A 23,690-nucleotide genomic window follows, 5' to 3' on the forward strand; every position below is an offset into this window, starting at 1 on the left:
ATATTTATTTGGTGCAGATATTGTGAACTGACACAATGTATATTGTACAGCTGAAGCAACATGTTTACATACGCTGTCTAACTAGATAAAGAAAACATTTTTCACTGTTTAACATTAAATCATTAAATGTTTCCTGTTTTAGGCTAGTCATGGAAGTATTTCTTTTGGCTAAATGTCAGATTAATGAAAGGGAGAGAGATAATTTGGGTATTTTTTCTAAAGTCTCAACTTTTTTTTTCTTTTGTATTTGGTAGAATTGCCTTTTAAACTGCATGACTTGGGGGACAAACATTTTTGGGATCTTTCTACAAGTTATCTTACAAGCATTTGGTGGAATTTGGTTCATTCCAACTAACAGAACTGGTCAACTCTGTAGGCCACTTTGCTCACGCACGTCTCTTTAGCTCAGACAACAAATGTTCTATTGGACTGCGATTTGTGATGGCCTCTTAAACATTGACCTTTGGCTGAATGCCTTTTGGAAAACCCACTAGTGACCAAGCTACAACTTCCTGGTGGATGTCTCAAGAAGTTGCTCCAGTATTTCCACCTAATGTTCTTTCTTCACGATATACCGGTAATCTGTTTTGTGAAGTGAACCAGTCCCTCCTGGGTCATAAAACCTCAGAAAATGATGCTGCCACCTTATACTTCACTACTGAGATGGTATTCTCAGGGTTGTGAGGCTTCTTCTTTGGTCTTTATGGTCAAAGAGTTCATTTTTAGTTTAATCAGAAAATAGGACATGTCCTAAAATTAAGCTCTTGTCTTCTTCCTCTCTGAGCGGACTTTTGGGCTTACCTGCTTCAGGCAGCATTTTAACAGTATTTTGCTTTTATAGTGTTTTATGCAAAAACACGTTCATCTCAGTGGCGCAGGACTAGTCTCCTCTCTGAAGACACTCACATGGTGTTTAAAACTAAAGATAATCTTATAAACATGCGAATGTGGCTCTTTCAGACAGCTGGAAATTGTATGTTTGGATGAACCAGACCTGCGGAGACCCATCATTCTCTTCCTACCCAATTTCTGTTTTCTATGCGACAGGAAGCAGCTTACTTAAGGTGTTGTCTTCAGATACATTCACAGGTGTGTCTCTGATTAATCCATTATAAGCATACAAAGCTGACACGTACATCTGGACTTTATGAAATTCTTTAAACGCATGTTAATGTTATGCAGCCTCCCAAATTTAAAAAGAATCCTCCCCCCCATAACTTACTAAACAAATCCTTTTGTTCTGGCATTAAGCAAATAGAAATCATTTTGGTAATCCTGTCTGATCTAAAATAGGATAAGCTTAGTCTGATTTATCAGTCAGAAAAAAATGATGCAACATTTATACAGTGTATGTGAACCTCTGCTTTCAGCTTTATTTACAGCATTGTCTGAGTAAATCTGACGTTAAATGAGGAAATTTATTTTATTTCTGGATTTAAAAAAAAAGAAGTTATCAGTATTCTCTGCAAAGTGGTGAAATACTCCGTGCTTTTAATTCCCCCAACAAAAATCCCAGGAATACTGATTTTATTTATTCATATTTTAGAGAAAATTAAGCTGAAATCTGGCTTAAAGTATTAGAAATAGTTTCTAAACTATTTGCGGATCTTGCTGCTGAACTAAGTACTGACACAAAAACCCTCAATAGTAACAATTAGCTAAACAGACGAGTTCCAGTCAGAGGTATGAAGAAACACAAAAGTTTAAGAAAAATGATTTTATTATTTATTTATTTTTTTTACACTTTTAGAAAGCAAAGTTTTAAAGCACAAAGATTTACTCTGTATATAAACACCTCTTACTTGGACTAAAAAAATGGGAGCATTTGCACATTGTGCTTAGATTGCAAACTCTAAACAACCACTCTGGGTCTGTGGTGGAGTCACCAGTCCCAGTAAACATCTTATTGCATAAATCACACTGACCTCAAAAGGTCGTTTTGTTGAAGATTTCTGTTAAATCAGAGATTCTACTGAAGTGAGAAGAAAACAAGTTCCCATACCCATTTTTACACAGTGAACAACAACAGCAGCTTAGCAAAGCTGTTGCACATTATCCTAAAACAAGAAAAAAAAAAAAAAAAACTCAAGAAATGCAACTAATCAGTTGACGATAACCTGCAGTTGTGCTTTTATTAACCAAAATGAACTTAACCCGCAGCTTCTGAACCCGACAGATCCTGGAAAAGAAGATGCTTGCAGCTCTCTGTTCGTTTCCCTCTAAATCAGAAGCAGACTAAACTAACCACTGGCTGCACAAATCTCCTTTTTCCTTATAAGCAAGCTTAACATGAGCTGGTCTTTTTTTATTTATTTTTCCTTTACTATAATCTGCTCAGTCTACGCCTAAAATCGAAAGGCAGTGTTTCTCCATAATGTGTCTGCGGAAACCTAACGCCAAATGCTGAATGGAAGTCAGTTTGCACAAATATATACAAATAAAATTACCCACTAAGTGACTTTGGTATAAAATAACATAGAAATTTGTATCAAAACACAAAATTTCCAGTTATGAATGTTCCTTTTTCGAAGATGTATTTTTGCTCGTGTGTCAATTAGGTGAATACTGTCTAGGAGCAAAATGGAGAAAAGATGGCTCATATGCTTCTTGGTTTTAAAAGAAAGTAATAAACTTTGTAATATAGAAGAAACACGCAAAAACACAGAGTGAGTAAAAGGTTCCATTTCCAGGATCAACCAAACAGAATGAGATGTCTCGGCTTTAAAAGGATTAACTCAATCCAACACTGCATCAAAATAAATCACTGGGTCCTTCGATTTTGTCCGCTTAGCGCGCATTAAAACTTGAAAGCTGACTGTGTGGGAATACGATCTGATCTCCGATTACACAATTTTTCTAAATGAAAATCCCCACCAGCTCCCCCGAAAGGATGAATCACCCCCGAATCTCCCGGTGTTAATCTATAAAGCAGATCGATCAGACCTCCATTGATGCAGAGGAGGAGCTCCACTTTGTTTGGAGAGGGCACTGACTCATCCGCAGCCAGCGACTGGAACCGCGAGCGGCCTCTCCACCCTATTAGCCGGGTGAGTTGTGAGCGTCCTCCGCGTGGCTCGGATTAAAAACGGCTGGGTTCACGCTCTTAGAGGAGGTGAGAGGGAGCAACAGGAGTCTGCGGGGACCGGCAGCATCCGTGTTTGAGAATTTATCTCCAGCTGCTGCTGGCATTGTCTGGATCTAAACGCTTTGAACCGACGTGACAGCTGCGGCTCCGCTGCCCACATCCGTCTACCTCCACGCGCGTCGACACCGCCCACACTTGTTTCTGGGAATAATCAGGGCTAGAGTGCGACAGAAGAAAGGCTTTTAAGATGGAAACGTTCGCAAGGAAAATGAACAACAATGGTTTAGTTGTTAGACCGCTAAATTAGGAGTGATCTAGTGAATTTTTTTTTAGAACTCGGCAAACAAAAGCATTGATAAGTGAGGCAACAACTATTTCCAGTCGCAGTCGTGTTGCCAACACGTCTTTAAGAAAGGTGAACATGTTAGCTTCGATCTGTTCTTTTCCTGAGTCATAAACTTAACTCTCCATGTTTGTAGGCACCCCTAAGTAAAAAGAAAATGAATAAAATAAAGCAATTTTTTATTGCAATACCGTAATCACACACTGAAGTTTTGAAAATCATATTAATGATTGGAGTCTCTAAAAAAGGAAGAAAAATTTAACTAACTTTTTTCACGTGTATTGATCAGTGTACAGGAATAGACATTTCTCTTTGCCAGTCTTCAAAATAGGAAAGAAAAGAGCACGCCATTCAAGTAAGACGCATATAAAACTCGTAAATTTCTATGGTTTAAAAGTACTGAAGCTGCAAATAAACAAGGACACACAAGGGGAAGATGGTCAGAATGCTGTCTTCAATAAATCCTTGAGCTTGAGTCCATTAAACTGAAATGAGGAGTCTAGACTGGGATTATGCACATAGAAGATGAGATGAATTTAGGAAGGTGTTTAAAGCATTTTTAGTCGGGGTGTCAATAAATGTGGAGGATGCTGCAAAGGACGGCCAATGTTTCTTTTGCTAATTTTTCTTTTCCTGATCTGTGACTAGCTGCAATCACCATGGCGCTCATGCCGGTTCAGAAGAGGTCTCACAGACGACACGTTAACTTTCCAAAGTGAACCCAAAGAGAAGCGGAGGTTTTTCTTTTGCCTGGCCTGGTTTCCTGTTTTAGTGTCCTATTAAAAACACAGCAAAGCAGCTAAGAGGAGTTTGTTGGTAGCAACAGCGTTCACAACTGTTAAAGATTAAAGCTTGACGGGTTTATCTCAGATACACTTCTGCTACCTCCATTACTTATCCTTCAGAGCTGACTTCAAACAGCTTGCTAGACATCTATTGAATATTTTTAGACAAACTAACAGATGAAAAAATGAGAAAGGAGAAAAAAAAAACTGAGATAATCCTTCATTGTCATTATATCTGTGAAATGTAACTAAAATGATCAATGAGCACGCACTGGAAAAATATAAACTGTTAAACTATCTTTTGATAATATTAACTTCTCTTGGCAACATTTATACGCCCTCTGATTTTCACAGCTTACTTCAGTAAACCTCTGAAATCTGATTAAAAGTAGAAAACGTATAAGAGAAATCTTGATGCATTAAAGAAAGTCAAAAATGTTCCAATGTGTATTTTTTTTCTATGTAGATTTTTTTTTTTTTTTAACAAAACACACAATCATTCTTTATGAATGGAAACACTCACACGCTGAAGCTAGGTCTGTGTATAATTACAAACACTAGCTCCAGGGACGCAAACTTTGAGCTACAGTCAACGTAGCAGCAAATGTCAAACCAGCAACAGTGCGCACAAAGTTAAAGTATCGAAACTCATCTTTCAGGCCGTTAACCAGGAGTGACTCACGCATGCACACGCACCCCCGCACACCATCACACACATGTTTCTCTATAAAATCTTCTGCTTTGCTCTTACAGCCTAAACATTGATTCTCTTCTAAACTCAGTGGTAAAATCTGCTGAGTTCGACTAGTTGTGCTTGGCACGAATCCCTTTTAAGTAGTTCTTCCAGCGCTTCACCACATCCCTGAAGATGGGAGCGTTTTCTATGGATGCCAGCAGCTGCAGCTGGTTAATGTGTGTGGTATGATAGTCCCATCGGGCCAGGTTGGGCGCCGTGCCCAGCATGAAGTGACGCAAGTCGTAGATGCTCCCGGACCCCGTGTCGAAGAGGGGCAGCATGGCCTTGAGGGACTCCATGCCACGGCTGAACAGCTGCCCCGCCTCTCTGCCCAGGATCTCTCCCGCCGTGTCAGCAACGTCATAAAGTCCCAGCAGGGAGTAGATGAAGCCGTTGAGCACAAACGAGCTGGGCGTGGTGGGGTACTCCTCATACCAGTCGTACTTGTTCATGAACACCGCTTTGACCCCGTGCTGCGCTGAAGGCACCTTGTACGGTCCCACCGCCTTGAGGGCAGCGTTGAGGTAAGCCTGGGTCTTGGTGAGGAGGTAGGCTCTCACCAGGGTGGACATAGCCTGGCCCTGGGCCATGGCCGAGTACCAGCCAGGCTCCAGGGGCCGGAAGCCCTCGCCCAGTTTTCGGGTGACCATGATGGGCCATCCCCCTCGCTCGTCCTGGTTGCGCACCAGCCAGTCGCTGGCGGCGAAGAAGGCGGCCATGTGGGCAGTGGTGGAGATGGTGACGTTGTCAACAAAGCCATGTCCATGCAGGACTAGCCGCACCACCCGTCTGGGCATGATCTGGGCAGAAACGCAGACAAGATTAGAAAGAATCAGGGACTAAATTAGTGACTTTATTTTAAAACTTTTGTAACAATCACACCCACAAATAACATCATTGTTAGGTTTCCCCAATTCAAATTCTAGACTTTTTAAAATCACTATTACAAAATTTAAAACAGAAATGTGCAAAAGAAATGTATTTTTTTGTTTCAAGGGAACAAAATTTTACTTTCTGGAGTCTTTTTGTGGCTCTTGGTAGCAGCTTTGTGATTCTCACATGGCATATAACCTGCTACAGCATTAACCCCTATAGTGTCAAGCATTTCTTGCACAGAAAGCATGCAGCTTCATATGTGCTGGCAACAGAGCTAGTGGCAAAGATGAACATTGTCCAGCCAATTGCAGATAGTTTTACACTTACCTATGATAGACTCAAAAAAGTTAGCTAGCTAGCAACTATTAGCAACTTGTTACCGGTACCATTAACTGTCTTGAGACAGAGCACAGTTCTGTCGCAGTGAACATTTCAGCGCGCGACTCAAACTTTTGATGACTTTGATGATTGAAAAGTTCTGAAAGTCCTGAATCTACCTAGAATATAGGAGATAATGTGGTTGTACCAAGACAAAATTTAAGACTTATAATTAATGTTTTTAAGGGCAACATTTTATTTAATGAACATGAGTCAATTTACGGCCTTAATTTTAAATACATGAATTTAATGCTTTTTCAGGATGTGCGGACATCTTGCATTAACTCAACTAAAGTAACAAATTATCAAAGTCAAATCAGTCACAGGACTCATCAATAAAGTCACTTTTATATTAGCAATGATACCACTTGTCAATTTTTTTTCTTTCCTAAAATGATAACTAAATATTATAGAGAGAGATGTCTAATATTTAATGTCTGACAAATTTGTAACTAATTCATAAAGTTAATAAAACACCAGGTATTTTTTGGTCTCCAAGAAAAGCGGTTATATAGGATTTTATGCATAGGTTTCAAACTTTGTTTACTTTAATTCTGTGGTTTGTAAAGAATGAAAAATATATTCAAAAGGCTGTTTTTAAAAAAAAAAAAAAAAAAGATTACCGATAATGTAAAGACTAACCCTTTAAATAAAGTTTCCATAAGTTTTATCCACATGCGAGTTCGGATTTGAACCAACCTTTGTGGCTTTGACAGCCTTCGTGTTCGACAACCCGACTCCCTTCCTGAGGTCGGTCAGCAGGTCTCTGGTCAACGTGCTCCAGGAGGATCGAGGCCCGATGCCGTAGGTGACGTCGCGCTCTTTGAAGGCGATGAGCTGCGTGTTGGTAACGTAATGGATGGTGAAGGGAGGCCCCTTCTCTGTGGTTTCTAGGACCACCGACACACTGCCGTTGGAGGAGAACCTTAAGTCCAAGCTGAGGATGAAGTCTTTCGAGTTGCCCAGCTGCAGGGATACGCCCTCTGAGGAGTCTGTGAGGGGTTGGTGGGAAGTAATGGAGGGAAGGTGTGAAAGATGAATAGAATTAGCTGAGATTTTACAGCGGTATACTGGGTCAAGAGAAAAAAAAAGGCTCCAACCTCACTTGACTTATATAAAATGGCTTCTGACGAATTCTGGATGACCTGTTCCAGCAGACTGACTAGGAGCCTTTTTATCTGCATCTTTTAATGCACTCTCCTTTCTTGGTTTATTTATATGAGCTTTCTTCTAGTGCAGAAAATACTTTCCCACTTCCAAACGTTCCAAAAAAAAAAAAAAAATTCTGCAAGCTTTGAAATAATTCATGGTCAAAACCTTTTTCTCTTACCAGCAAGCGTCTTGTATTGTTATCAGTCGTGTGAAGTGCCCTGCTGTATGCGTGACAGATAAATGGGAGACATGCAGAGTGCACACACACCCAGACAAACCTCTCATGGGATGCGCACTGCAGATGTGTCACACTGAGATTAATTAGGAGTATGTGAGGAAAAAGGGGCCTTGTAGCGACAAGAAGCAGAGGAAAACATCGGAAAGAAAGTGATCTGGTGCTGCAACTTTTTCATCTGCTTTCCTGCATTTCTTCCCCGCAAAGCTCAGAGTTAGAAAGTTCAGCTTTTCACCCTTCTCCTCCAGCTCTGCACCGAGAGAGTTGCTTTAATGTCGGTTTAGTTCAGGCAGTTAAGTTGGTGCCAACTTTGCCTCGAGCCCCCAAAGCACCAACTTCTTCAAGAGTCAGCTCTCTCTGTCGGCCAGGCTCCCTTGGTCTTCAAGGAGAAAATGAAAAAGATTTTTTTTTCTTCTAATCAGGGCTTCCCAGGGGATAAAAGATGAGAGGATACAAGTCAAGGAGAAAAAAAGGGTAATGCAATGATGGGTCGCACAAATGCTCCCAAAGCCAGCCAAACTCCATAGAGAGTGAAAATGAGGCAACAAGGAGCAGACAATTGGGAATCAGAAGACAGAGAGATCTCACATGACAGGAGCTGGGAAAGCAGAAGCAGATGAGTCCGACTGAGACACAAAGACAGTCGATCAGGGAGAGAATGAGCAGAGAGACAGTCTGGCAGGGGCCTCTGGATAACTACGGCTCTTTAATGCACTCATAAATCCATTACTTAAGGCAAAGTAGAGGGTAAGTGGATTTGTACTCTGGCCCTGTGATTACTCTGCCATCAATAAAGGATGGGCAGGGAATACAGACGAGATTCCACCTCCACCGCTCGGCTCTGCGGCTGTTTAGCAATCAGCCGGGAAACAGAAATGACACGCTGCTGGAAATATATCAGTGCAAATGGAGCTCGGGCACGTTGGTGAGCAAGAGAGATGAGCGCTTGAAAACATATGCACAGTTAGGACCTGCAGTGCACATCACAGCACAGGAACATGTGACAAATGATGGGGCGACAGCGAAACGCGCGTGTGATTATTCATTCACAATCTCTGCATGTTTTATCCACATCAGATTTTCACCGTCCTCAGAGAGTACATCCAAAAAGGATGGGTGTTTTTTTGTCTATTTTGTTTTTTTACATTTCAGTCTGCATATGATTTAATCCATTATTTCCAAGGAGGTAATTCCGGTTTTCTACAGATAATAGCCTTAAAACCCTTAGTTATTTAGTTTTCTCTCAACTAGGAGTGCACCGATTGCAGTTTTCTAGCCGATCAATGGTCTTTAAAGTAGCCAAATTCTGCTTTTGGCAGATACTGATTGGATCTGAAAAGTCAGAAAATATTGTGACAAAACTGCTAAGTTGGGAGCAGAGAGGTCAATATTATTTATTACACACATACAGACATGACCTGGTTGGCGGGTCAGTCAGCGCTCTCACAGCAGGGCAAAAGAGGACAGCGGTTGATTTTCAGACCTTTGCAGAGGTAGATAAGATTGGTGGAAAAGATCGGTTTCTTATGGACTATTGCAGATCTCAAAACATTAAGAAAACTCAGGTGGCTGGATTATTGGTCGGCCAAATTTTTGTTGCACCCCGAGTTGTAAAGAGTATGTTTAACAATACTACACATACATTTCAAATTGGTTGCAATTTGACTGTAATGGACTGGTGACCTCTATAATACCTCTGCCTCTTGCCCTCTGATCATTGGTGGGAGGTACAGTAAATGATTGAGTAATCTGCTAGTTTTTTTTTTTTACATAAAAACAACAAAAAAGAATGGGGGATGGGAGCCTAAAAGCAGAAGTGCATAAAAACCACTGCACCATTACTTTCTACCAAAGTTCATTTCCAGACTGACAGGATGGATTATTTACAGCTGCTAGTGCAAACACAGCATGTCTACCTGGAAAGAAGAGACTGCAGTGTTTTTGACTCGTTCTGAGCGCTGCATCACTGAATCCAGCTGGAAGCAAACATCCCACTGTGCCTTCAGCAAGCCGGGGGTTCTCTGTTGCATAAATTGTTTGTCCTGGATTTGTGGAGCATCTCTGAACTTAATCCCAAGGAGTAATTGAAGTGATGGGGAACACCACCTCCCATCAGTGAGTGACAGCTGCCATGGAAACTCTGGATCCAAGCTGTTGGAGAGACCCTGCTGACCATTTCTTGAGCAATCCCCCTCAATTCCCCCCTCTCAATTCTGCTAAATAAGTCAGGCCCTTAACAGTTTTTCTGTCATCTCAAGTGAAAAAGAAAGGACTATAGTGATCTAAATCAAATGGAGAGCTTTTGTCAGTGGAGCTATGGATTAAATCCCCTCATGTGTTCCTATTTAGGGCCAAGATCTGGGCCCAGTCACCAGAGATCTTTTTCCATTTTGGCAAATAAACACAAATCTAACTCTGTTTCTCCCCTTTATGGTCTTTATTTTTCCCACAGTGATGCAATGTTTATTGGTAGAGGCAGCTTGCTCTATTCCTGTGCTGGATTCAGATTGCCTAATGATGCACAGGGGACTCGCCGCACGCATGTAACCCAGTATTACAGTTTTTGATGTCATCTTCACTGTAAACTGTTCACTCTCCTACAGCGCTGTCAGAGCTGCGGAAAAGATACTGCCAACAGTTCCTACTGCTGCCGTCTCACAATCAAGCATCCACCAAGTGAGGCAGAGCAGGAATGGCTTGTACTGAGAATCACAGGAACAGAGAAAAATTTGGTGATGATCATGCTTAATGGAGGCTTTTTTTAATCCTGATAAGAACTGAAATATATCCTGAAGGAACATGTAAGAATATAATTGGGATTGGCTTCATGAGATCTGCAATAAACACGATTAAATGCAAGTATTGCATGCTATTTAGTGCTCCAACTGTAAATGATGTGCAGAAGTAGACTATTCTAATAACAGTATAGTTTTTGGGGCTCTGACGATCTATTGATATACAGTGGCAGGCCTTTTAACTATTGCCAGAAACTGCCTCAAAGACCATTTATTGTCAAGTTTATCACTGCAATACCACAAACATCATAAAAAGTTAAGCCTCTACCCCATTATGCTAAAAACATTTCCCACAAATTAAAATATTCTTAAAATACAACACAAAAGGATCGGGAACCACTGCTTTGAAGGATGCAGACGCTGAATTTGGACACACATAAAATATCCATCTTTTCATTTCACAGTAAGCCCGAAACATTATGGCTTACTCAAATGCAGACTTTCGTGCACCAATTTAAGACACTTGGCAAAGTACAGCAAGCATTTTGGAGAAAGAGTGACCTATATCCTGTTCTTAAGGCTGAGAAGACGGTAACTTATTTTCTAGACTAAGAAATTGAAAGCTAAATATTTAGGACGCGGTAAATCCTAAGTGCTTCAAATGGAAGGCAGCTGGATCTCTTAAGCACTTTAACAAGGCAAATGTGCTTCTGTTTCAGATCCTTACTGATTAAGAAATAATGTTCTGAAAAGGCTTCCTTGTTCATTTTATTACAATACTGAATGTTTAATGTATTGTTAAAAGGGCCAAAAAAACAAAACATATATAATATATATTTATATATAAAACCAGTCAAGTTAAAAAATAAATGAGGTTGCCCATTATCATTCCTATCATGTAAAATAGGAAGGGCAAAAACAACAAATCTCAAGCTCTACAGCTGATGACAAAAAAAATGAACTTTTTCCATCCATCCATTTTCTGTACACCCTTGTACCTGGCAGGGTCGGAAGGGGTGCTGGTGTCTATCTCCAGCGAACGTTTCGGGCAATAGGTGGGGGCCAGTCTGTCGCAACACAGAGACAGACAAGACAAACAACCATGCACACATCTAGGGAGAATTTAGAGAGATCAATTTGCCTGAGTCATGTTTTTGGACTGTGGGAGGAAGCCAGAGTACCCACGCATGCTCCGTGCAGACAGACACCAGGCCGGGAATCGAACCCAGGACCTTCTTGCTTCAAGGCAACAGTGCTACCAACTGCGCCACTGTGCAGCCCTTGAACCTTTTATTATGCAAAAATTGTATTCATGTTAGAACACACAACCCCTCTAATAAGCAGTTACATTTTAATCATTTTCCGATGTGAGGCTGTAAGATAGAGGAAGCAGGTTTTCCTTTGCACAAACCTTGAAATACCATCATGCATAAACCAGGGATGATTTCAGACTGTGGGGCTGGAGTGGTGTTGAGTGTGTGCAGCTACATACCACCGAAAAACTGGGCCACATTAGCTAAAGCCGCTGGTTAATTAGCAGCATATTGCTGTATTTAACCAATACACACACTGTGTTACTCTAAAGACCTGGATGCTGCAGCTGCTTTCTGGGACTTTTTTGGCCTAGAGCAGATTTTCACACATTTCGGAAAGAGGTGAACAGTCATGCAATGTCTGCACAGCACCATGGACACCCAGGCAAAAGCAGTTTTTCTGCAATTGCATGTGTACATCTTATCAGGATCGGTACAAAATGTGATTCTGAAGCATCACGCAACCATACTGGGACTGAGAAAATAAAGGTGCTCAATGGTAGAAAGCCTTCGTGAAGGAATGTGTGGATGGTAGATGGCAGGTTATTATCAGGGGACAGACAATTGATCCACTTGTCAGAGACTTTGAGAGATTGTTCAACACCCGTGTCCTAGATACAGCGAGGAGGGGAAAAAAAAAAAAAGACTCAAATTGGAAAGAGAGGGAGGTGGAGGGACAGAAAGAGAAACTGACAGCAGAGGAAGAAAACGAAAAAGTTTTGACGAGGGAGCAGAAAGGGGCATTAGAACGGATCAGGAAACTATGACGGCAATGTCGAGGAAGCGCAAGAGTGCAGAGGGATGGTAAGTGGGTGGAAATGAGTAAACAGCAGTGGAAGACTGACAGAAATCTGGGGTAGACAGAGAAGATTAATGAAGAAAAGGGCAGAAGAAGAGGGGGAGGGGAAGTGATGAAAGCATGATGATCTTGAGGAAAGAATGCCATGAGGACGACTTGACCTGAGAGAGGAGAGATGGGGACAGGGGGTGCAGAGTGGTGAAATGAAAAGAAAAGTGGTGATGATGAGCAGCTGAAAACTGGGGAATAAGGAGAAGGGAGGGAGTATAATAGAGACAGCAGCTCAACAGAGAAAGGGAGACAAGGAGAGAATGTGTGTGTGTGTGTGTGTCCTGGAAATATCAGCATGAGATAAGAGGAGAATAAAGCCTGCTCACAGTCAGCTCTGGGTAAAAGATTTTGACTTTCTCCCACTTCCAGAAATAACTCTGTCATCTGTGTCATGGCTTTGGTCCTGATACAGCTGTAAACCTAAGCTACATGCCGAATCTCAATGGTAAATACAAAGTCAAGTCCCATTTATTGATGGCAAGCCCACCAAGAGACATTGTATGTCTTCTGTTTGACAGCACAACAACTGAATAGTCTGTGACTGGAGGCAAAATTTCTATTTAGATTTAAACCAAGAGAAGTTAAAAGAAGCTTGAAAGGATTTGCAAATTGTGTTAGAGGCAAACATGACTAGCTTTTAGTCTAAAAGGAACAATTAAGAGCACAAAATATTGATATTTTATAATGTTACACTAAAATGGTGTCCAGGATGTTTAACAGTTTCATGAGATGTTCAATAGCTACTGCTTTAAATAATTACCACTGACTAATCAGAATTAATGGATTTGTTTCTAATCTGTAGCATTTTGATAATTAAAATGTAATGGAGGGTGCAACAAGAGTAAGGGTGCTTATTTTTTTTAGCTGTTACCTATTGTCAAAGTAATGTGAGACAACTATTGAGAAAAAAACGTTTCCTAAAGTTTTTTTTCAAGAGCTTAAATTTCTTTTTTAGAAAATATCTGTTACTAAAAAATATTGCTACAATTATTCCAAAATGTTCAGCTAAGGTTTTTTATGAGGGCTGTCCCAACACAGTTTGGTCACTTCAGATGTGATTCTGTTACAGCAGCTTTGACTATTGGCCGAAACCGATATTGACCCAATAGTATTGGGTCAATACGATATCATACATACTTTTATTACTTATTTTGAAGAGTGTAATGTTAGAAAAGGCTTGATCAAGTGATAGTACTCAAAGAACAATAGTCAACAACAATAGGCATGAGAGCAACGAAGCCATTTATTATCAACCAATGAGTCTACATGGGGGATATAAGGGCTGCTAAATAGAAATGCTGGGACGGACTAAATGCTGGAATCTTATACAAAAATTTTTAGATGCAGGCCAATGTAATCCGATACTTGTTCTTCGGCTGTTATATGAAATCAATATTGGATCAGGACAATGCAAGTTTTCATGATCCAATTTTGAGAGAAAACAGAACCAATAACGAAAGTAACATTACCTAAATCCGCTTAACAATACTGACATTAAGTAAAAATGTAAACCAACCTTTTTTAAAGCAGCAGCAATACTTGGATAATCAGCCTATATTTGTAACTGCGGTATTTTAGTGTAGATCTCAATCAGTCTGGTGCAAGCTCCTAAAAGCCGAGCTTTTTTCAGCATTGAAGTTGCTCTGCATTTTTCCCACCACAGCTTTGTAAATCAATGTTTGAATGTGTGAGAAGACTGCACACAACAAATGAAAGTAGATTCTGCCAGAGGCTTAGTGCCCAGTGTCCTCAGTTCCATATGAGCCCTGATATGAAGAAAAGCAGCTGAATCAAATTAGATTCCTCAGGGTTGAAACACACTGAAACGGCACCAAGGATGGTGCTACGCCCCAGTCAGTTTTATTACAAGAAATGAAACTTCGCTTCATCTGAAGACCTATTACTGCTGTACTTAAGGAGACACAAGGTTATATACTTTTTAATATTCATTGGTCTGGAAGAATTTTTAAAGCTCAAGCAAGAATAGTCAAAGGCTTTATTTATAACCACTGTCTGCCTGAAAGAGGCATTTGGAGCACAAAACGTTGACTTCATAACAAAAAACACCCAAGTATTTTTAAAGACAAAGATGCCAACTGTTTGCCAAATACTGTTGTACTACAACAGGAGTCAACAATTTAAATGTAGTTTTTTTCAATCTTCTTAACTTTTGCAAACATTAATACAATGCTTTCTATAAGTACGGAGGGAATATGGATTGGGTATTGGCATGGTATAAGTAGGTTTTAGATGTAGATGAAAATATTATTGCAACACAGAGCTAGAAAAGATATGGAAAAATCTCAGACACACATCTTTGGTTTCACATTCCCAGCTGATCCTTCTGAAAGCTCACACAGTCTGTCATCTTATCGGTTCAACTCGTATGATGTGTAAGACAAGAATGATCCGTAAAGGTTCCTTCATGGTTTTGTTTGCTGAAGGGCTGAAACAATTAATTGAACTAATCGATTATCCAAATAATTGCCAATTTAGAAATCGATTAATTATTAACTGGTGTATACAGACTCAAAATAGGTAATTGAATTATTAACTGGTGTAGTATCCAAAAAAAAGCTATGAAGGTGTTGTATCTTAAATGCTTAAATATAGCATTTAAGATACAACACCTTCATCTATAAATAGGTTTTTAAGCCAAAACTCCCCAACTGGCCCAGTTTTAGCTTCACTTGGTTCAGACTTATGCTGTGTTATTGCATTTTAGCCAATTAAATATTTTATTTAAAAAAGAAATTTAATTATACATTAATTTTCACCTTTTAATGTATTCCTAATATTGTACAAAAAAGGCTTAAGTGGTTCAATAAAAAATTTGTAGAATGTATCGTTTTTTTAAACGATTAAGTGATTAATCATGAGAATAATCAAAAGCTTAATCAATTACTAAAATAATCATTAGTCCCAGTCCAGTTTATTGTGGAACAACAATCTTTGTGGGCTATAGATTAAGCAAATTTGCTTAAATATTTAAATTTGTATATTGCTAAAATTTTGTGATGATCATACCGATTCATACCTTTTAATGTTAAATAAAATGTAAAATACAGCATTGTTTTCATATGATGGCAGAAATGTACTTATCTGCCCCCTGGAGTCTTATTACCAGCCACTTATATTCATATATTCATGTTCTGACTGAACAACAATAACCAGAGGTATTCCTCTCTGTCCCACCAGGTGGAAATTTCCCACTGATTAAGCGAAAAGTGCATAATTAAAGATCCAACACTGAGCCTGCTGATTATTAAATCATTCAAGTTTCTAGGAATGTCATTATGCAGCATGTCTTCTGCCAACCACAACAGGCAGAGTCCTCCCACTGTGGCCGTGACTCGCTGCAGAGCATCATCCTGTCCCTGAGGGTGCAGTCACACATCGAGCTGGCTGCAGCCACACTTAAACAAGAGATAAGCAGCTTGCCCTGAGGTCATCTGGCCAAACAGGAGCGGAGACGTACCTGCAGCGCTGAACGAACGCACGGAGGTAGATCTGGTCTTGTCATGGACACGACTCAGGCTGCAACCTTTCGGCACACTCCAGGACGCGGTGCTGACCCTGCTGTCCTTCTCCTCGGCTGTGTCGTAGACCTCGACGTGGGGAGCACGCTCAGTCAGGTTTTTGCTGTAATGGCTCAAACCGTACTGGGCGATCTGGATGGCATAGAAGTAACCCTGAGGGCCCCATTGGGTGGAGAGAGGCACGCCTGAGCGGAAGAGAAAAGGCTCAATTTTAAATATACATTTCACTCCAAATATTTCTCAATTTAGATTCAACTTACACAAGCAGGGAAAAAAAGAAATCTAACCCGATACTACATCGTCAAATTTTGAACAAGAAAAAGGTCAGGCTAAATAGCAAGACAGAAAAAAAAAAGCTATGAAATAAACAACACCAGTGAGAGCAAACTATCAAAAAATGCTGGGAAATTTCAGCTAATCTGTTGCATTTCGCTGCAGGCTGTCCCCAGCCAACAGAAATAGCTCAGCCAGGAGAATTACTGATGAACAGATAGCTCACTTTGAGACCTTGTGACAAGCTGGATGCATGTGCCACCGAAGCCCATCCATTTAAGAACAGGGTCATAAACTTCAATTTGGGATGGAAATGTTTCACCCCCTTCATGACAAACACAAACATTGGTGTTCCTCCTTCAGTTTCCTTTGTGGCACATTTTGAAAGAAACCACATTTTAGAAGCATCTCTTGAAAAAATAAAAATAAACAATGTTCATGTTTACATTAAAAAAATTACTTCCTCTGGTTTTCAGGTTAATGGTGACAAAATCTCATAAACCAATCAAATAAACTTGGGAACATTCTGTTTAGATGATGCTTGACCAGATTAAGAAAAAAACAAAAAACACAAAACCATGACAACTAGCTGCAAATTATATCCAGTTTACAGTAAAAGCAGATCATTTTATGGACTATGGGGTGAAACATTAGTGTGAGAGGTTGTGCAGAATCAATTCCTAACTCCAGACAGTCAGCAGCATTTAATAGCAGCAGCAGATGATTCCACACCATTTTCTGCTACTCTCTGCGATGTTTTTGTTGCAGACCTCCATTTACATTTCCTCCAATCCAAATCACCAATTATGTGCAAGAGAGGGATACCCCCTACCCCCCTTTCAGCAGTCACAATGACACAGACATTTCTATCACTTTGTTATGTGAGCTGCATCTCATCAGATCAGGTGGAGCGGTGCTTTTTTTATTCAGCACTCGGTTGTCATTCCTAGGTGCTAACTCATCTGTATCTTTTATATTATGATGAAAATGATATAATTATAATTCATCTGAATGCCACATCTATGCGTTTTCATTTGTGATCTTGGTTACTTGGAGTAAATAGATTTTAAGCTTTCGCTTAGACACACAAATGCACATCGGGGACCGTTGGAGCGCATCAGTAGTGAGATTATCTCAAACCTGACTGAGTATTTATTTGTGTGATTGATGTTGACAGGAAAGAGCATGAAGACATATGCATGCAGATTCACATTGCTCTTAGTTCCATCCCCATGGCAGACTTTCCTCTCCGCCTGTCTTGCACCAGTCTTCCCTCAGCAACTTAAGTCAAATGGCTGTCAAATCCTAACACAGCAGCATGAAGCTGCACTGAAGAGAAGTAATCCGTGTGAAATTGACTGTTAAAAGTGTGCACACATTTTTGCGACTTTCCTGGAAATCTGAATACTATTTTTCAGGATGCTAATCCAGACAATTTACAGGTGCATCTCGATAAATTTGAAAATCATTAAAAAGTTAACTTATTTTTTAAAAAAAACAACAAACAAAAAACAAAGTGATGCTCACCAGTTATGCAAAAATGTACGTTCTCAAAACATTAAAACATGACAGAGAACAATGAAGCAGAAGTAGTCCGTCAGAGCCCACAACATTACGATGAGGACTGCTGTCTCAATAGTAGTCCAGGAAACAGCCTTCGAGTGCTGTATCCAAACACATTAATAGAAAGTTGAGTGGACGAAAACAGTGTGGAACAAAATGGGGTACAAGTAGCGGGGATTTTATCTGAGCAATGAATAAAAGCTTAGAGGTTTTGCTCAGTAATCCATATGAAAAATAAATGCATTTCATTTTCACATAAAGAGTCTAAAGAAGCCCAGAATCCACTTCTTGTGATGTGTGCAGTTTCTGTAGTCTGTGATTATTTGAGGAACCATGTCACCTTAGCACCACAGCAGAGCCACAGCCTAATTACCTCCGTACCACATAGCACCGATGCAATAATTAATGCGAAAGAAGCCCAGACCAAGAATTAAGTGCATTTCTTGTGCGGTAAGTGGCCATACTTTCAGTGACATTTCTAAAGTGACAATCCTTTATTGGGTCTTAAAATGTCACTTTATAAAGAAAGTGATTGTATCCAAATGACACTTTTGTTAGAAGAGAATTTTTTTATATACACCTGCATTCATTTTTATGGCTTATCAGTAAACAAGTTATACAGAGTTTCAAAGACTGCAGACAAAACAGCCAGCAGTCTGTTTTGTCTGACTAATGAGAGATGAAGAAAACATCTCTTATTAGTCCATGAATCCTCGCTTGCATTTGCGATAAATTTCGAAGGGAGACACAAGCGTGTCCAAATGAGGCTCTCTGTGTTGTACGCAATATCAATCAGTCTATTTCACTCGCTGGTTTTATATGGAATAGAAACCAGTGAGACTAGGCCATTCAACAAGTAATCCAACAACATTCTAAAACATTTTTTCTTACACTTACATTTATGTGATATAATGTTCTTCTAATTGGTTGCTTAAGCTTGAAATAACTGTACCATCTGGGAGAATATTCAGTGCCAGATGCTGACTGGTCATTACAACAATAACGCATCTGGCTGAGGGTTTTGTTAAATAACTTTTCAGTAGGCTGTGATGCACACTGGGAGGAAAATACTCCCATGACCTTCATTAAACCCTGTGGTACCTCTATGACAAGTTAATTAATAGACTGCTGCTTCCACCTCTGGAATTAAACTAAGTTAAGAAGTGTGTATGTTTGCACACGTGAATGTTAAATAGCGGGGTGGCCTTGCGCAATATTAATAGATCTTTTAAAGTGGTTGTACAGAAATGTAAATGTGGCTCATCTATTTTTCGAATGGTAGAAATATTAGGGCAATAGGAAACAAGAATCAATGTTGAGTCCAGAGGTTTGCTTTAATTCTTTTATGACCCATTTCCACAATATACACACATGTTCACAGCGAGTGCTCATCTTCCTGCAGCACAGGAAGGGTTGTATAAATTGTACCTGTGCATTTGGTACAGCTCAGACATAAATGTAGGAAGTTGTGACATGCGAGATCTGCAGACCAAATTATTCAAAGCATTCTTTAATGAAAAAGTACAAACACATGACCCAAATATAAGATTAATGCTCTTATATTTAAAGCTAAAACTTTACTTAAAGCTGCAGTATGTAACTTTTATAAAAATATTATTTTACATATTTGCTGAAACTGTTACTATGTTGTGACAGTATGGTATGAGACAGGCAATCTGTGATTTAAAAAAAAAAAAAGCTCCTCTGCTTTCTCCTGGTGCTCCCAAACTAGCCAGGAGGAGGGTCTTAGCGCTGTCGATCATGCCCACATGAATGCTTTTGATGTTGAGTTAGGCACTAAACTCTTTGAGCTTTAGGAGGCAGCTTGTTTCTAGCAAAATTATCTCTGCCGAAGCTAGCTAGTGCGTCCAGATGAGCTAACATGCTAGAAAATATGTTAGCAAAAACTAACAAATGTATGAAATGAACATTGCAGCATCTTATATGGTATGAAAGTCTCGACTTGTATATTCTCTTATGTAGCAACTAGTATCTTATATTCTGTTTCAAGATTCTAATTTTCCTACTTCTAATTCTGTACAAATATTGAAAAAGTTATAATGCAATATTTGTGAATGAAACAAATATTAATCTATAAATCATTCACATAATTCAATCATGTAAATTATAAAAAATAATAAAAGTCTAAGAAACTGACTTAACGACTTCTACAATTTCTGGCTGTTTCATTATACACTGTTGGTCGGAGGTAAACACGCTGTCCTAGTTTTTCAACCAGTGTTTGTGTCCATAAAGGACATATTTATAAGCATGTTTATAACCTTTATGTAGTTAAAAAAAAACATGTTGGCAGGACATGGTGTAATATGGCCTGATTGGAGTCTGTCATTGTTTAATATTATCACTGTTTGCAAACCCTTATAAAAAGGTTCTTACTTTTTCACATGACTTCAGCGTTAACTGTGGTCTTTAATTAGCCAAAGTAAAACCAAGCAAAATGAATAATGCTTTTTCTGCAAAATTAAAACCCATTGGCTGATGTTGCTTTTCTTTTACGAACACTGAAAATACCTCGGTATGTCACAAAAGCCTGAAATTTAAACACACAAAAAACAATGCAAACATTAAGTCACAAAATTGTAAGATATACGAGTCGATGGTGCAATGGTATGCCTTATTGGTAGCTGTAGCCATTTCATGATAAAAGAAAAATAATGAATATCTATTTTGCAATTTCAGCTAAGTGTAGATGGCCACTTCTTCATGCAAGCAAGAAGCAGAACTATATTGATGACCATGTGGTTTCAACTAATAGCCTTTTAAAATGAGCTATTGATCCTTCCTGGCAATTATTTTAAAAGGAACCAAAAAAAGAAAAAAACCACACACAACTCTGATAAGAAACTGAGAGTGGACTCTCAGTCTTATATACCCAGGTGTCTGTCAGAAGATAAACCCTGACATAGTCTAGATAAGAAAAGCAAACATTTTTAATGGAATTTAAACCGTTTCCATTTGGTAGTTACTTAAATTTGTGGGTCACTTTTTCAATAAGAACAGACTCTTGATATTAACACAGTTACCTGACATTTCCTGTGGAAAACAGGGCAACTATTTTACCTTTACAGGTATTCAAAAAGACAAACACAAATTTAAGGTAGTTTAAGGTCGTTCACAAACTTTAAAAATGTTGATGTGGACCATGTAATTAAAATCTCCTTACCCTCAACTCCACTGATGCATTTAACACGATCGCGAACTTCCACATTGTATCCCTCAAAGGACATGAAGACTCCTTCGGGGTGATAGGGCTCACGCTGGGCGTAGACCTTGGAGTAGCTGTGCTGGAACTCGAAGCGATCATAGCCATCATATTGCACCACTTTGCCGTACACTTCAAAGTATTTTTCCACCCAACTGAAGGGCAGGTAGATCTCTCCTCCCTCTCGTCTGCCTTTGATAGTGGACTCATCGTTGATGAGGCAGTCAATTTCTTCATATTTGATCCCACCAACAACGCCAACAACAGGTGGAGGCTCGGGGGGTTGCGGAGGTTGCTGCTGGCTGCTGCTGATCTTTGCACTTGGAACCACAAAGGCGGCCCGGGGAAGGAAACGGATGGAGATGTCACTGGAGCAGCGGTTCCATAGCAGCACCGTTATGAGTGTGAAGAGGGCGCATATAACTATGAGCGTCTTGTAGTTCACCCGTGCAGCCAGGCAGCGCATGGTCACAACCTGCCCACATAAAACAAACACAAATAAAGTGTCAGAAGCATTTGTGACTTGTGACCTATTGTGAAAAATCAGAAGGTCAGCTGTTTGATAAAAGACAGCCTTCCGTTTTACCTCATTGCAAAAAAGATGGACGAAACATAAATTTTGCAACTGTCAAATTAGCAAATTTGAAATTATTTACATCTCAACATCAATATAAAAGCTCAAAGTAAGTACAACATTCAGACCAATAGATGTATCCACCATCTGACTGGTGCTGTATGCATGAATACAGTATACAGTTGAGGAGTTGGTTAAAATGGCAGCTATGTATGTGACACAAACGAGAGGTACTTCCAAAAAATGTCTTGGTTTTCATCCAGATGTTTCTTGGCTAATGTAAAATGAGTCTTTGTTCTTTTTTAAATCAGTGGAACTCATAAATGCGATTATTCTCCAGTTTCTTATTGCTGGATCACGAACACTGACCTCAAAGTCTTTTTGGTTTTTGAGATGTTTTCATCTTTCAATGGTGGGTTGCCGGTTCGATTCCCCGCTGCATTAAATGAAGTTGATTTTTGTCTGATTTTAGAATTTGTATGATCTGAAAAAAATTAGTTTCAAAAGCAGAAGAAATCTGCAAGAGAGCAAATACTTTTTAATGGCACTTTAAACTGTTGTGGTATTTTGTAAAAGTGTTTGGGGAAAATCTGCACTACATGTGTGTCAGGAACACACAAGGACTAAATTAGACCACATGTACTGCGAGTAAAATTGTGCATTCTGAACAAAAACTAAAAATTACCATGTGGTTCTGACGATCCTCTGTCGCAAACAAGAAGTTCTGGTTTGTGCTTTGATTTCCAGAGTCTGAAAGCCTCTCATTAACTTTGACAAAAACACTAAGGAAGCTGACATCTGTGACAGCTTTTCATGCATATCTTTTGTGTTTCAATCACTGTTGTTCCTGAAAGTAAGTAACAATTTACTAAGACTAATGTACATTTTAAAGCTGAGTTTTCCACATTCCTGCTTTCTTTCAGCTGGAGCTACAAAAGGTCAAACCAAGATGAGAAAGGTGCGAGGAGGAGGGGGTGTCAAGATTTATCAACCAGAACATTTAAATCTCATTAATTGGGATTTTCAGATTAAAACATGGAGTATTTCTTTATGAGTCAGCTAGCAAATCATAAGAGCTTTAAAAATACGCATAATAAATATGGAAAACTATAGATAATAGACATGCACACATTGTAATGCAGAACGCTGTATTTGAAACCATTTTTAGCAGTTATAGCGATTGAAAACAATTTGTTAGTTTAGAGGAGTTGATCGGAATATTTTCTGAATCAAACTAATTACATCCAATCCAAAATGTAACATAATTTACAGCAAGTAGGGACAACACTGCTCTTAAACTAAAAAGCTGCTCCCCTTAGAGAGTTTATTTTTATGGTTAAGACTGTAATGCAAATTTCTAGAATCTGGACTCAGATGCTAAGTGATGGTTTTGTTCGTTATTTTAATGTTGCTGCCATTAAACTATAGGACACCAAGTCTCTGACCTGGTCAGTCAATATTCTATCTGCAGATCAAACTGAGTCTAAACCCAATTACCCTTTCTAAAAAGGTTTACGCCGTCACTCATGTTTTACGTTTACATTTCTTAAACAATTCTTGAGACTTTATTTTTATTTTTAAATAAGCCTGCTTTAATGTCACCACCACCACCATGTTATCATTTACATTCCGCATTGGACATCCATTCCCAAAGAAATACACCACACGATGGAAAATTGTAATTAATCAGCGTGTTAATATTTGGTATTGAAAGAGCTCTAATTGCAGCACACCAAGCAGACATGTTTCAGGCCCTATTGTGAATCAGGATTCATGTTTCTCTTTGACATTTTCACCAAGCAAACAAGAAATCAATGCACAACCTTTAGCTTCCTCCTCCACACTAATTACAGCTTACTGCCCACAGAATTTACTGTTAAAGAGATGACCGAGGAGGGAGAGGGGGAAATCATTACTATCCAAGTTCATTTCACTGCCTCATCTTAAATGGGACACTGCTGAAAGTGGGTGTGATTAATGTACAATAATTTTTGCAATAGTAATCTACTTTTACAATGCAAAGTCAAATC

At 39.3% G+C, this 23,690-nt stretch overlaps 1 protein-coding gene across 2 annotated transcripts in view; it reads right to left on the bottom strand.

The window, feature by feature from the left end:
• Positions 1-1,708: 1,708 nt before the first annotated feature.
• Positions 1,709-23,690, bottom strand: part of glce (glucuronic acid epimerase) — a 59,890-nt gene continuing 37,908 nt past the window's right edge. For both annotated transcript variants that reach the window (XM_005809583.2, XM_023332245.1), the window contains 4 exons: positions 21,048-21,561; positions 15,967-16,212; positions 6,903-7,195; positions 1,709-5,749 (listed from right to left, as the gene is read on the bottom strand). In XM_005809583.2, coding sequence (XP_005809640.1) covers positions 5,018-5,749; positions 6,903-7,195; positions 15,967-16,212; positions 21,048-21,552 — 1,776 coding nt within the window. In that variant the 5' untranslated portion in view covers positions 21,553-21,561 and the 3' untranslated portion in view covers positions 1,709-5,017. The remainder of the gene's footprint in view (positions 5,750-6,902; positions 7,196-15,966; positions 16,213-21,047; positions 21,562-23,690) is intronic.

Source organism: Xiphophorus maculatus, chromosome 4, assembly GCF_002775205.1.
Source record: "Xiphophorus maculatus strain JP 163 A chromosome 4, X_maculatus-5.0-male, whole genome shotgun sequence".
NCBI lineage: Eukaryota > Metazoa > Chordata > Actinopteri > Cyprinodontiformes > Poeciliidae > Xiphophorus > Xiphophorus maculatus.